The 14,552-nt window shown below is 42.7% G+C and overlaps 1 protein-coding gene across 1 annotated transcript in view; it reads left to right on the top strand.

Moving 5' to 3' along the window:
* Positions 1–14,552, top strand: part of RYR3 (ryanodine receptor 3) — a 625,867-nt gene that overhangs the window by 554,974 nt on the left and 56,341 nt on the right. Inside the window, exons 93-97 of the mRNA XM_065402721.1 lie at positions 4,925–4,983; positions 7,749–7,920; positions 10,060–10,146; positions 13,074–13,271; positions 14,299–14,429. Coding sequence (XP_065258793.1) covers positions 4,925–4,983; positions 7,749–7,920; positions 10,060–10,146; positions 13,074–13,271; positions 14,299–14,429 — 647 coding nt within the window. The remainder of the gene's footprint in view (positions 1–4,924; positions 4,984–7,748; positions 7,921–10,059; positions 10,147–13,073; positions 13,272–14,298; positions 14,430–14,552) is intronic.

Here is a 14,552-nt window from a genome sequence, read left to right on the forward strand (position 1 = left end):
CGGTTTTGGACCTTAAGGGGATCACATTTGCAAGCATTTCAACTTAATATCTCTTAAATAGAAGCCCAAATTTTCACATAATGACATGACTCCGGAGGTTTGGGCTTTGAGAAAAGTGAAAACAATCACAAGACTTGCAATGAAATCACACAAGTGTTGAAAATATTACATTTACAAAATGGAAGAATGGATAGTAAAAAAACCAAACTTCTAGCTACAGCATCTGTAAACATAATTTAGATTTTAAGATTGGAGGAATGAGTTATGAGCCAGACTATTCCACATTTTCTGATGTTTAGTACTTTACTCGTCGTTTCATCGTAGGTGTGACAGAATTTGGCTCTGCACATATCACTTAAACAACTCGTATTCAACAGAAAGAAAATACAGACAAGTTGGCAGTAAGAACTAGAAACTAGCCAAACTTAATTGAATTATACTCTGCTCAAGCTGAGGCATTGTGCTATTAACATAGTTTCATTATATTTTATTGCTGATTTCTGGGACACTGGTATGGAACACCGTGTGTTCAGATAAAGCTCATCTAAAGTGACAATTTATTTTTTTTCATCTATATCCTCTGGTCCAAGAACCAGTTCCTCAGTCCTAGTAGTAGTGATGGGACCTCTGTTCAAGCCCCTAGCATTTTGTCCCTTTCCACTCTTGTGTCAGAGAACTGCATTCCTGGTAGCAGTAACATCCGCAAGGAAAGTGTGTGTCTCTGATGCAGGCTCTGATGGCTAGGCCTCCTTATACACAAATCTTCAAAGAAAAGGTGACTTTACGACCACATCAAAAAAATTTTGTCTAAAGTGATTTCTCAGTTTCATTTGAACCAGGTGGTATACTTTCCTAAGCCACATTCATCTCTAGAAGAGCAGTGTTTCCATACATTAGACGTCAGGTGTTGTCTAGCCTTCTATCTGGACAGAACTAAATCATTTCATGCTTCACCTCGCCTATTTGTATCATATGCATATCATATTAAGGGGCAAGCAGCCTCTTCACAGACAATCTCTGGGTGGATAGCATATGCAATAGCTGAGAGAGGGGGTGAGGGCTGAAAAGTAATTGGTGGGCATCATCACACTGAGACCACATCTGAAGCTCCTCCCCAAAGTAACCTCCTCCTTCCATATGCACCAGTGTATTCACCTTCTGACCTTCTTCCCAAAGCCTCACTGCAACAACAGAGAGGCTGTGTTACATATGCTGGATGTCAGGAGAACCTTGGCGTTCTACTTGGACAGGACAAAAGAATTTAGGAAATCCCCTAAGCTGTTCCTAGCCATTGCAGACAGGTCCAAGGGCTCTGCAATATAATCTCAAAGACATTCGAACTGGGTTTCCAACTTCACTAAACAGTGCTGCTATTCTCCTTCTGGCACATGAACATGCCACACAAGGTCCATCTCCACTTCTATTGCATTCATCAAGAATGTCCCCATCACAGAGATATGCAGGGCAGCAACCTGGGCATCTGCTCATACCTTCGCAAAACATTATGCCATTACACATGACAGCCTCCGATGCGATCTTCAGCTCCACGGTTCTGACATCAGTACTAAGTTCGATGCAGAAGCGCAACCCTCCCCAGGGAATCCTGCTAGGGAGTCACCTACAGTGGAGAACCCATAGGGACACACAAAAGAGAGAGTTACTCATCTAGTGTGGTAGGGATGGTTCTTCGAGATGTATCCCACTCTGGATGCTCCATGACCCGCCCTCCTCCCCTCTACTTCGGAGTTCTTAAGAATGGGCTCTGTAGTAGAGAAGGAACTGAGCATGGTTCATCTTGAGGCAGAGCGCGAGGCAAGGAGGGCGCATATGCAGGCTGAAAGGACACTGCTATCAAAAATCTCCGATGAGAGGCACAGGGACACTGACATAGCTACAGTGGAGCACCTAGAGGGGGGGGGGGGGAACATCGAAGAACTATCAACACTGAGTAACTCGTCCTTAGTGAACTGTGGTTCTTCAAGGTGTGATGCAGAGAGTATATTCCACAACCCACCCTCCATCCACTCTGCTTCAGCGACTCGTCTCTGTGCATTTGCTACACAGGAAATGAGGGGGATCAGGGTGGCGCTGCCTCATATAGCCAGGGGAGGGGCTACGGCCACGAAGCATGAACACCACCCCTCTAATTTTGTTAGGGAAAATTCTTCAGCTCCAGTGCGCTGGGTGCTCACACACTTAGGTGGAATACACGTTTGCATCACATGTCGAAGAACCACAGTTGCAGTAAGTAACCATTTCTTCTCTCCATAGCTCTAACTTGTTAATTAATCAGTCATTCAAAACTGTGACCTTCTAATTCTGTATTGGTTATGAAATTTACAATTCTCATGTATGTGAATTATGTAAGTTATTCAGTTAGGGAACAGAAATAATATTATGTGACATGTAACCACTCAATGGAGCTCAAAGTGAAAATTTTACAATCTAATACACAGTTCAAAATTGGCTTTCAATGAATTGTTCAACATTTGGGGGGGGGGAGAGCTCAGTGGTTTGAGCATTGGCCTGCTAGACCCAGGGTTGTGAGTTCAATCCTTGAGGGGGCCATTTAGGGATCTAGGGCAAAAATCTGTCTGGGGATTACTCCTGCTTTGAGCAGGGGGTTGGACTAGATGATCTCCTGAGGTCCCTTCCAACCCTGGTATTCTATGATCAATTTAATCTAAAACTGCTTTTCATGAGTATTCACACTAATAAAACTTGAGTGCTTTGGCATTGAAAAGTCAATGTGAAAAGTCCTCAAACTGAAATTCACTTTAGTATTTGTGGGGAAAAAACTACTGTTTACTCAGATATAGTCCCTACAGTACCATAGTGCAGTAGGAGGAACCAAAAAAACAGACATGCTATGTATGGTTCTGTCATGGAGAGTGTTTGTTAATTTTTTTTAAGATGACTGTCTCTCTCTCTTACTTTTAAAAACATGAAATGGTAATAATCCTTTTGAGGTTTCATTGTAGCTTTTATGAGGGAGCTTGGAGAGGAAGGATGGTCCAAACTGAACAGTAGCCTGCCACTTGAAAAACCTGAATTCATGGCTCTGTTCCTCCACAGACTTCCTGTGTGACTTTGAACAAAACACTTAGGCACAGATTTTCAAAAGTGTTTAGGCATTGCTCCACTCAGCATTGCAGTGCCTAAGTGATTTAGGGAACTAAGTCATTTTCAGAACTGGTTTAGGCTTTTAGTAGCCTAAGTCCCAATGACTTTCAATGCGATTTACGATCTTGGGAAAATAACTGATTTTTTTCTTTACTGGCAAGTTTGGTGGGCGGGGGGGGGGGAGGAATTAAAAATGGTTCGACCTGTACTGAATCCAAAAATTGCAAAACAGTTTTGGCAAATCAAAAACTCTGTCATGTTTTGTTCAATCTGAAACTAATTTTTAAGCATTTAAAGCATTTTTTTAGATTCACAACACTGGAGGAGGTGGTGGTGCCACCTTCCTTCTAACTTTTAGCCCAGTTGTTAGGGTACTGACTTTGGATGTCGGGGAGACAGGTTCAATTGCTCCCTCTGCCTGATGTGAAGAAAGGATTTCAACTTGGGCTCCCACATTACAGGAGTGTTCTCCAACCCACTGGACTATGGGATATTGCGATGACTATCTCTTTCAGTTTCTCTTGTTGAGGCTGTTCCACTGTGTATAAATAATTAAATAGTAATTGCAGCAGGGACTGGAACTTATGAATAACTATGAATTGCCACTATGAATGACAATGAATAGTCATTGGGACAGGGAAAGAAACTGAGAATGATTCTGTAGGGCAATCACCTAAAATGTGAGAGACCCAAGTTGAAATCCCTTCTCCACATCAAGAAGAGGGAGAACTGAACCTAGTGAGTGCCCTCACTACTGGGCTAAAGAATCGAGGAGACCACTGCTGCTGTCATCATTATGTGAATGGCATCTAAGTTCCAAATAAAAATTATGACTGAAATTTTTGGCAAATAGTTCTGGGTGGACCCAAAACTGCATTTTTCAGCAAAATTAACTTTCTGACAAAAAGATTTCATCAAGGTTTACTCCTAAGTCAATCTTTAAAATGAGACTTAGAGCTTGCAAAACGGCGTGAAGCAAGGCCTAAATACCTTTAAAAATCTGGTCCCTAGCCTCTTTGTGCCTTAGTTTCCTTTCTGTAAAATGGGGATAATAGCACATCTTTATCTTACAGGGGGTTGAGGATAAATACATGAATGATTGTGAAGCAGTTAGATACTGTGGTATGGGGGAATAGATAGATAGTTTAAGGGGGGAAGTATTGCAAAAATAAAACGTATACAAATATTCTGCTAATTTTGATTACATTTATAGAATATAATTACTTTAATCTATGTTGCCAAAATAGGAAGATGTTGCCACAATTATAAACTAAACAATTACGTGGAATTTGTGATATTGACATACTGATATTTGTGATAATCCACATTATTCCACATTCTATGTATAGAAATTATACAAAACCATAGTTACATTAATTTTGCATGCCAGTCATAACTGTTAAGTTCTTAATGGTGACCACTGTACTCCAGCTAATTTTAGGCTATGATCTGTGCTCAGTCACCTCCATTCCTTTTTGGTAACTTCACCAGTCTCATTACATTGACTATTACTTTGAGTCATTCAGTCATCTGCACCAGTTACTGTATTAATAATATATCTTGAAAACATGTTAGAGGAAGAATCACGATAGAAGTTTTCACTATTGAAATGTTGTCTGCTACTTCTTGTTTTAGAAGCAAAAAAAATTTAGCATTATGACAACATGAAAGTGACCCAGTGTTAATGAGGCATGGTGGTAATTGATTGTTTTATTTGTTTTTTTTAGAAAGCATTAAGTAGAATTGAGAAGATTTATTTAAAAGTAAGTTTATGGCAATTTTAGTATATTTTTGTTTTTAGATGTCTGAAATAGCAAAAGAAGATGAAACAGAAACAAAAGCAGAATCCGAGAAGGCTGAGTAAGTTACTTTTACACTATTGTTTATTTTCTTGCTGTTCCTAGATGAGCCAGCCAGAAATAGCCCTGAGCAGGCATTGATTGGACTCTCCATTTTACCAGTATCTTGGGCAGCCAGCACAACTCCTCAGAGGCAACAAGCACTTTCACTGAGCAGCAGAGCAGGGACCCTATCCCAGGTGCCACTCTCAGCAATCCATATAAGCCTGTTCACAGTCTTATAAAACCCTCTGCAGCTGCTTCTCCTAAAATCCCGAGAAACATTTTTAAATGGCAGCTTTCATTAGTGTGGTATTTACATCACTTGTTTCCAAGCAGCAGGTTGGGAAGTGTGTGATCAGCTTGTGCTGAAGTATTAAGGTTGATAGTCCTGCCAATTTCTTTGTCCTTTTTGATTGCCTCCTTTTATAACCAGGTGGTCTAGCAAATCTGATGACTCACACAGCTTTCTTTTTCCTGGCATATTTAAACAATTTACTATTATTTTTCTTTATATTTTGGTCTATTATTCAAATTCTCACTTTAGCCCCATTAATTTCAGTCCTACAGATACCTCTTCTAACCTGCTAAGAAGGTTAGAAGAGGTATCCTGTTGTATTTGAATCAGTTAGTATTTGAATCACTTGGGTTGGAGATTTATTTTTTTTAAAGGATAATTTTGAGGCCCAAAAAAATTAGTATAGCTAGCCACTTAACTATGCTGTTTTCTTTCTCAGCACTATACATACCTTCAGTGACTTTAAAAAGGTTGACTCTAAAGTTTCCATGATGGTTCAGTGATTTTTAATTTCTTAACTTGTTCCCTTTCAGGCTTTTCTAACTAATTTCCTCATTTTAAAAAAATCCCTTTCTTAGATTTCACTGTTAGAGAATTATTTTGGTATTCTTGTCTGCCCTTACTTCCAACCCTGTGCAAGGATTTTAAGCATAAACATTACTTGCAATATTACAGTACTTCTCTGGTAATTGTCAACTGCACTTAAACTCTTTTGCATTTCTCTGTACTAAGAATCCAAAGAATCAATTCTGTATGTTTCTCAGTATTGAGACAAAAATAGTCTCTCCTCTTGTATGCTCCAAAACAAGCAGTTCTGGAATCTTTTGTTTATTACACCATGTTGTGTTATGACATTAAAGTGCTTTATATTAGGTGGTTCAAATCTCCCATTATAATGGTTTTGTTAGATTTCCCCCCCCCCCCCTAATCTCTCTCAGCTAACTGATTTCAGTCTCCTGACCCAGAGGCTAGTAATGTACCTTATCATATGCCATTGATAAAATATCTAGGTATTCCCCCAATACCAGATAGTCCACCTCACCTATTCTTGGTTTTAGGCTTTTCATATTGTTATGTAGGCATTTATAGCTTTTATTTTTAATTCACCTAACCTCTTTCTACTGACAGTTTATTTCCTTATTCCTCTCCTGCACTTCCTTCCAATTAAATCGTAAGTGCTTCTCTCTCACTATTGGATACACAGATTCCCTTGTACTTCTGCTATTTACTACCATATTTCATTTTCAACTTAAGTACTTTGCAGTACCTGCAAGCCTGCAGCTTAAAAATTCTAGTTTTAAAAATTCACTCCCCCAAATCTTCATTGTCATTGCCAGCAGTCTAAATACTTTTTGGTTGATTAAGGAGGAGACCCTGCCTTCTTTATAGAATCCTACTTTCCAAAAAGGTTCCCCAGTGGTTAATAAACATAAACCTCTCCTCTTTGTATGGCTGGCCCTCTTGTGCACATCTTCAGGGGCATTCCAAAGAAAGTTAATGCAGGAGCCCTGGAATGATGCTTTGTTAGTAATAATGTAAGTAGCTCCTCAGACTTCTCTCATATGGGTCTTTATTTCACTGGTACTGCTATATACCAAACCACAAACTCCTCTCCATTTCTTTATAATCGACCATCTACTTGCCTCAAAGTTTCAACCTCCTCACACCTTTGTGGTAATTTACCTTACCATTCTCACTGTTATCACACAGTCAGCTATTTATGTTCCTGAAAACTGAAGCCTCTAAAACAACAGTGAGTCTTGATACTTGCTTCTCGTAAAGGGAATTACCTGTTCTGTTTATTCCCTCTGAAGCACCTGGCATTGGCTACTGTCGGAAGACAGGATACTGGGCTAGATGGACCATTGGTCTGACCCAGTATGGCCATTCTTATGTTCTTATGAATTCTTTTGTGCAGGAGGGATAATTGTCGTCTTCTACATGTTTTGTAAGGTGGGTCCTTCTGAAGGAAATTTTCCTTTCATTCCTCACTGATGCCTTACTTTTATTATGGTGATTTTTTTGGTTGAAATGAAACCACTCTGCTATGAATCTGTGTGGCACATCCATAAATGTTTCTATCTTCTGTTCAACTTTGAACTCAAGATTCTGCACATAACCTCTGATAATTTTGAATTACTTGCACTGGGATACATACTTCACTTGTTTAGGCAGCAAGTAATTGTACATTTTGCATTTGGTGCTAATAACCCCACTTTGAGCTGCTTTTGCCTTTTCTCCATTGATCTCCCCTAGACTCACTAAGTGTATTATTACTATTCTTCCACCTCACTTAGTAGTAAGGTAACATTTTTGACTCTTGGTTGTATTCTCTAACTGTCACTTCTTGTAGTCACTCACTTCCATTCATCTTCTCTGCAACTAACTCACACTCAAACCAGCCTCTCTTTATCGGGACTCACTGTTTTAGTCATAGCATAGACAATGCGGGAACTTACTCGGTTTTATTTCTGTAATCTTTCTTCTAGTATGGAAGATGGTGAGAAACAAGACAAAGCAAAGGAAGAAATACAATCTGAGCATTTGGGAAAGGAGGAAACCAAGAAAAAGAAACGAAGGCATGGACAAAAAATAGAGAAACCTGAGGCAGTTATGGCTAATTTTTTTAAAGTCGTGGAAATTTATCAAACGAAAATGCTGGTAAGTTTTGCTCCCATTCTTTTAGTCAATCACAAGTCAAATAACACAGAGAAATAACAGCTGAGCGTGAGATACAAGGAAGAGATACTGTCAGTTTTTACAAATTAATTTATTAAAATTGATCATGTTTTTACAGTAGTGCCTAAGGGCCAACCAGTAATGGAGCTCCATTGTGCTAGGCACCATACAAATGCAGAATAGTAGACAATACCTGCCCTGAAGAACTTAATATCTAAATAGACCAGACAGACACAGGGTCGGGGAAGGGGTTCAACACACAAACTGTGAACAGTGTGATGGCAGAAAACGTCGAGTTAGTTTTACTATTCATTTATTTAATTTTGGGGAGGTGAATTTACTTAGGAGGGGATCTGATAAATGGAAAGGAAAAGACAGAGAAAGAGAGTGAGGGCAGGACACGAAATGGCGGGGGAGAAGAGGATAAGAGGAGGAAGATGTTGAGTGAAGGTGAGACGAAGAGACGTGGGAGAGAAAGGGAGGCGGAAGCTTGGAGCAAACAGCCAATCAGCACAGGATAGAGAAAATCAGAGAATATTCTACAGTTTTGACTGGAATGTCCAAAGGTGAAAAAGGTCCCTGCTCTGGCTGCTTCTGTTTCTACCATAGGTGCTGGAAATAGGGGTGCTGGGGGTCCTGCCGCACCCCCTGGCTTGAAGTGGTTTCCATCAAATACAGAGTTTACGGTTTGGTTCAATGGCTCTCAGCCAGGCCCACCGACAGCAATTCCAGGCCCCAGGGCAAAATAGTCAATGGGCCTCCATGCACGCACAAGCCGCAGGCGCGGTCCACCTGACATTTGGGCGGTGCTGCACCTGCGCTGGCTGGTGCCCAGTAAGCTGCCAGCTGCACTGTTGGGTGTGCTCTTCTGGATTGGCCAGGGCTTCTACATGCCCTCGCGGTAGGGTTGCCAACTCTCTAATCATGCAAACCCAAAGAACCTTGCCCTGCCCCTTCCCTGAGACCATGCCCATGACCCGTCCCTTCTCTGGGGCCCCATCCCCTACTCACTCCATCCCACACTCCCTCCGTTGCTTGTTCTCCCCCACCCTCGCTCACTTTCACCAGGCTAGGGCAGGGGGTTGGGGTGTGGGAGGGGGCGTGGGGTGCAGGCTCTGGGAGGGAGTTTGGGTGCAGGGGGAATTTAGGGTGTAGGCTCTGGGAGGGAGTTTGGGTGCGGGAGGGGCTGTGAGGTCAGGCTCTGGGAGGGAGTTTGCATGCGGGACGGGGTCCAGGCTCTGGGAGGGAGTTTGGGTGCAGAAGGGGACGTGGTGCAGGCTCTGGGAGGGAGTTTGGGTGCAGGGGGAATTCAGGGTGCAGACTCTGGGAGGGAGTTTGGGTGCGGGAGGGGGTGCGAGGTCGGGCTCTGGAAGGGAGTTTGGGTGCAGGGGGAATTCAGGGTGCGGACTCTGGGAGGGAGTTTGGGTGCAGGATGGGGTGCAGGCTCTGGGAGGGAGTTTGGTCAGGGTGAGGGCTCTAGGCTGGGGCAGGGGGTTGGGGTGCGGGGCAGGAGGGTTTGGCACTTACCTCGGGCGGCTCCCGAAAGTGACCGGCACACCCCACTGGCAGCAGCTCCTAGGCAGGGGGCCCAGGGGGTCTCTGCGCACTGCTGCCTGCAGGCACCATGCCTGCAGCTCCCATTGGCCGCAGTTCCCAGCCAATGGGAGCTGCAGAGTCGGCACTTGGGGCAGGGGCAGCACATGGAGACCCCCTCCCCAGGGGCTGCAGGGATGTGCCAGCCGCTTCTGGGAGCAGCCCCTGGGCAGTTGCTCCCTTTACCCTCCCCCCCCCCCCCCCGTCAGCGGGCCTGCTGTCAGCACCCCCACCTTACAAATTGTTCCAGTGCCACTGGTTTCTACCAACTGGAGTCTGGCTAGCTCCTCTGTGTAGTTTTCCCCCAAGGCCACAAGTACCCTGTCATGAATATATAGATACAAAAGAAAGGATTACAAAAATTCTAGACAGCAAGGCTGGTGATTCTACCATGATAGCTGTAATTGTTTTGTTGAACATTGCAGAACATAGTTTAGATTTGACTCTCTTAAATAACTTCCTAACTGCTTCCCCAATTCTGATTCCATGACACTTCTAATTTTATTTAAATGTTTCTTGTATTTCCAGCATTACTTGGCTAGAAATTTCTACAACTTAAGATTTCTTGCTCTGTTTGTTGCATTTGCCATCAACTTTATACTACTGTTCTACAAGGTAAAGTATTATTTACTGTGTTTCATTCTTTGTAGTGTTTTCTACTTATTTTCCAGAGCAGCTGGCTGAAGGCTGGTTTTAACATAGTTAATCTAAACTGGACACCCATTATTATAAACCCTACATGCACTGACTAAAATCAACACTGCCAGCCTAGAAATAATACATCTAAAATTATGTTCTTACCTGAGTTACTGATCACACCTTGAGTAACTTAACATAGGTACTTCTGTATTTTATTCAGTTTAGGACAATGAAAACAGACTAATCAGTTGAACTTTTATTTATAGTCATTTTTTTCTTTTGGCTCTGGTGCACTGGCACAATGTGATTGGTTTTGGATTGCAAATCCTGACAAAGGAATGTCTAAATCCAAGCCAAAAAACAAAACAAAACAAAAACCCTCAATCTCTCGAAGCACTTTCAATTTTCTTAAATGTTTCTCTAAAATCTAATCCTAAATTGGAACTTCAACTCACATAACTTTTTCTTTAACAGTACTACTTTTTGCATAATACTGGTCACCTCGATTTTCAGCATGGAAATGGTAACTAAATCATTTAGCAACAGAGAGTCCTGTGGCACCTTTAAGACTAACAGATGTATTGGAGCATAAGCTTTCGTGGGTGAATGCCCACTTCGTCGGATGCATGTCTCCGACGAAGTGGGCATTCACCCACGAAAGCTTATGCTCCAATACATCTGTTAGTCTTAAAGGTGCCACAGGACTCTCTGTTGCTTTTTACAGATCCAGACTAACACGGTTACCCCTCTAATACTTGATAAATCATTTAGGAATCATATTAAGGTCTCTTGTACTCTAGCTGGGTTAGATAAAATTTTTGCTTTTGTGTGTGATAGTTCTGTTTTGTCTATTTGTAAAATCTGGCTGCTTTTTCCTCAAAAGTGTTTAGTGCTTTTTTTATTAAAATAGTCACAATTCATTTTTAAAATCTCTTTAAAATAAAACAAAACCAAAAAAAAAGTAGAGGGTAGCAATGGGGGACTTCAGTGCATTGTTTCCCCCACATTGTCTTCATCTTTAACTATTTCTACCACCCCTTCTCCCTGTCCCCTGACTGCCCCAGAACCCCTGCCCCTAACTGCCCCCTGCCGCCCCATGCAACCCCCCCTCCTTCCTGACTGCCCCCCTGGGATCCCTGCCTCCATTCAACCCCATTTCCCCCCCGACCACCATCCACACCCCTACCCCCTGACCACCACCCCGAACTCCCCTGCCCTCTATCCACCCCACCCCCCCGCTCCCTGCCCCCTTACCATGCTGCCTGGAGCACCGGTGGCTGGCAGCGCTACAGCCGTGCCGCCCGGCTGGAGCTCGGCCACTCTGCCACCGCCGCCACCACGCAGCACAGAGCAGGCCGGGCTCTGCAGCTGCGCTGCCCCAGGAGCTGACAGCCCCACCGCCCAGAGCATTGCGCCGGTGGCGGAGCGAGCGAGCTGAGCCTGCAGGCGAGGGGGAACAGCAGGGGAGGGGCCGACAGCTAGCCTCCAGGGACAGGAGCTCGGGGGCCAGGCAGGACGGTCCCGCGGGCCGGATGTGGCCCACAGGCCATAGTTTGCCCACCCCTGTCCTATAGGCACACCAGCGAAATTCTGGTTCTCATTTATCCCTTGAAGCTGGCCCTTTTTAGCCTTTATCTGCATTGGACACCAGCCTCAAGTTGTGACTAACTAATCGGTCTTACCTTTTCTAATATTAAACCATTGAAGTCCTGTTGCTTACAACTCAACTATGCCTCCATGACACTGCACAGAAAGCAAAAAAAACCCTACTGGGACTTAGCCATTTGGCTGAACGGGAAAAATTCCTTTTTAATATGAAAATAGTCAATTGGTCATACCAGCAGCACCCTGAAGAACTCAGATCCTATACTAAAGGACCTAGAAATGTCTGGGCAGAATTTAAACAGGCTATGGGAGGAGTGCGAGAGCCAGTCAGCCCACCTAGTCCCGACAGCCCAGCCATTGGGAGGCAGAAGATCTCAGGAAGAGGGACCCAGCTCCCTGTATCACCAATTATGTTCTCTCTCCTGGGCCACTGGCTCATCCCTGTTGGTCTGACCAACCCTTGGTGGGGGCGTGTGGAAGACATTGCTCAGTTAATTTTGCATAGGTCATCAAACATGCTATCAAATGGTAACAGTTTGGCCACTACTGACCTGTACTGATAACCTAGAAATGAAGGGCCAGTTTCTCTGCTGCATCCAGCCTCCACTGGTCATAGGAGAGGAAAGAGAATTTTGGATTTCAGGGAGCCAGTTATGGCTCCCTGGTTCTGAGGCCAGTTTTGCAATGGCCGGGGCAGAGTTTAGAGCAACAAGGAGCTTGTTGGCCAGAGATTAGTGTGAAATGCTAATCAAGTGCTATAGCAAGACTTGTAAACTTTTTAAAGAAGATTGTGAAATAAACATGTGTGCACAACAAGTGAATTGGTGACAACAACATAGCTTTTGCCCCCTTCCTCTGAGACTAGTAGTCATAAATAGTGTAAATTCCAAAACAAACCCTGAAGTTTGTTATACCAGTCTATCTCAGCATTACATTAATGGTTTATTTAATAAAACATTGGTGTTACCTTTGCATTGTTTTTGCTTTAATTTTTGCCATTGCACGCCCTAACAGGGAGATTTGTAAATTGAGCTACTGCTGAATTGCTCCTTCGATGTCAAGTGTGAGGTACATTGACGAGGTAGTGTAGGAAGCTGCACTCTTCTTGTATCTGTGCTTCTCTTGTTCTGAGGATGAAGAACTTCACTCTTTAGGACTCAGTGCTCATGTAAAGTGCAAAATGATCTTCATAAAAAAAATAACATAGAAATAGGGAGCAAAAAGAGATCTGTGACTAAGAGAATGGAAAAAAGCTTAAGTTATTCCTGTTGCTTTGTGTGTGTATTTCTCCATTCCAGGTGACAGAAGAACCATTAGATGAGTTAGAGGAAGACGCTGATCTGTGGAATTCATTTGAAGAAGAGGAAGAGGAAGAGGGAGTGGTGTTTTTTGTTTTACAAGAGAGTACAGGTTACATGGCACCAACACTCAGGGCTCTGGCAATTATTCATACTATCATCTCCTTTGTCTGTGTGATTGGATACTATTGTCTAAAGGTGAGTTGTGTGTATGTTTGAAACCCAGCTACTTATTCATGTTTGGTAGACATTAACTCCATTTCACTGTTCTGAGACTTTGAACTCTTCAGTTTCAATTGAATGTAGACAAATACCAAAATCACTCCTTGTAACACACATGAATATCAGAGCTGAGATCAAGATGATTATTTTTGTCTAGATTCTTATAAGCATCCATCACCTTCATATCTGAATGGCTTCCACAGAACTGGTAGGCATCTTACTGCTGTGAGGAAAACATAATACAGTGTAATTTAGTTTAAAATATTCAGAGTTTAAAGCCTAATCAGTCACGTTAAAAGCAGTCAATTTCTCCCTTTATTCTAGCAGGTATTAATCTGAGGGAAGAGAAGTGTTAGTACCTCCCCCTCTTCTCTTGCTTGGAGTTTTGGGTGCGTGATGGCAAGTGTTGTCTGAACAGAAGCTGCCATGTGTTGAATCAATACATTCTTGACCACCATAACCACACACACACCCCAGTTAGCACCACCAACTTTGGGGATATGCTGGCTTGCTCTCCAGGGGAGTTTGGAAGCACACTGCACCAATGCAACCACCCCATAGTAGACTTTCTGGCACCAGGTGCTTTCCACCAAGATTTGTAGACAGGACAGTGAAGTACAGCATCTAGACTTTGCTTTGATTTCTGTTTTCTGCCAGAAGTTTGGTTTCATTTAACTTTTAGTATAAATACATTTATCTTTTATATAAACAACTTTCAGTGGCTGAAGATGCTGCTGCAAGAGCCCTGACACACCTTTATGGTCACTCCTAAATACAATATTCTCATCCAAAAGCAACATCAGAACTCATTCTTTATTCCCCTGAGCTGAGTAACCCTCCAAACCCCACCACTGTCCAGAATATCCTGTTCTTAAAATGTACCAGTTCCAAGGCTTGAAATTAGGTAGTGTTCTGAGGGTTAGTTTTACACTGTAGAGAGACCTAATTGTTTCTAAGAAATGTGTGAACCATTACAAGCATTTTAAATATCCCTTTTCCAAAGGTTCCTCTGGTTGTATTTAAGCGAGAAAAGGAAATTGCCAGGAAGTTGGAATTTGATGGTCTGTACATTACAGAACAGCCCTCAGAGGATGACATTAAAGGACAATGGGATCGTCTGGTCATAAACACTCCGTAAGTAAAACAAGATGTTAAAAAAAAATCTAAAAATAGTATAGCTCACCAAACTTTGCAGTAGAACTTCACTAACACTCATACCACCTAGTCCACACACAAAAATTGGTTATCTTTCCTCAT

Source organism: Emys orbicularis, chromosome 4 (genome assembly GCF_028017835.1).
Source record: "Emys orbicularis isolate rEmyOrb1 chromosome 4, rEmyOrb1.hap1, whole genome shotgun sequence".
NCBI lineage: Eukaryota > Metazoa > Chordata > Testudines > Emydidae > Emys > Emys orbicularis.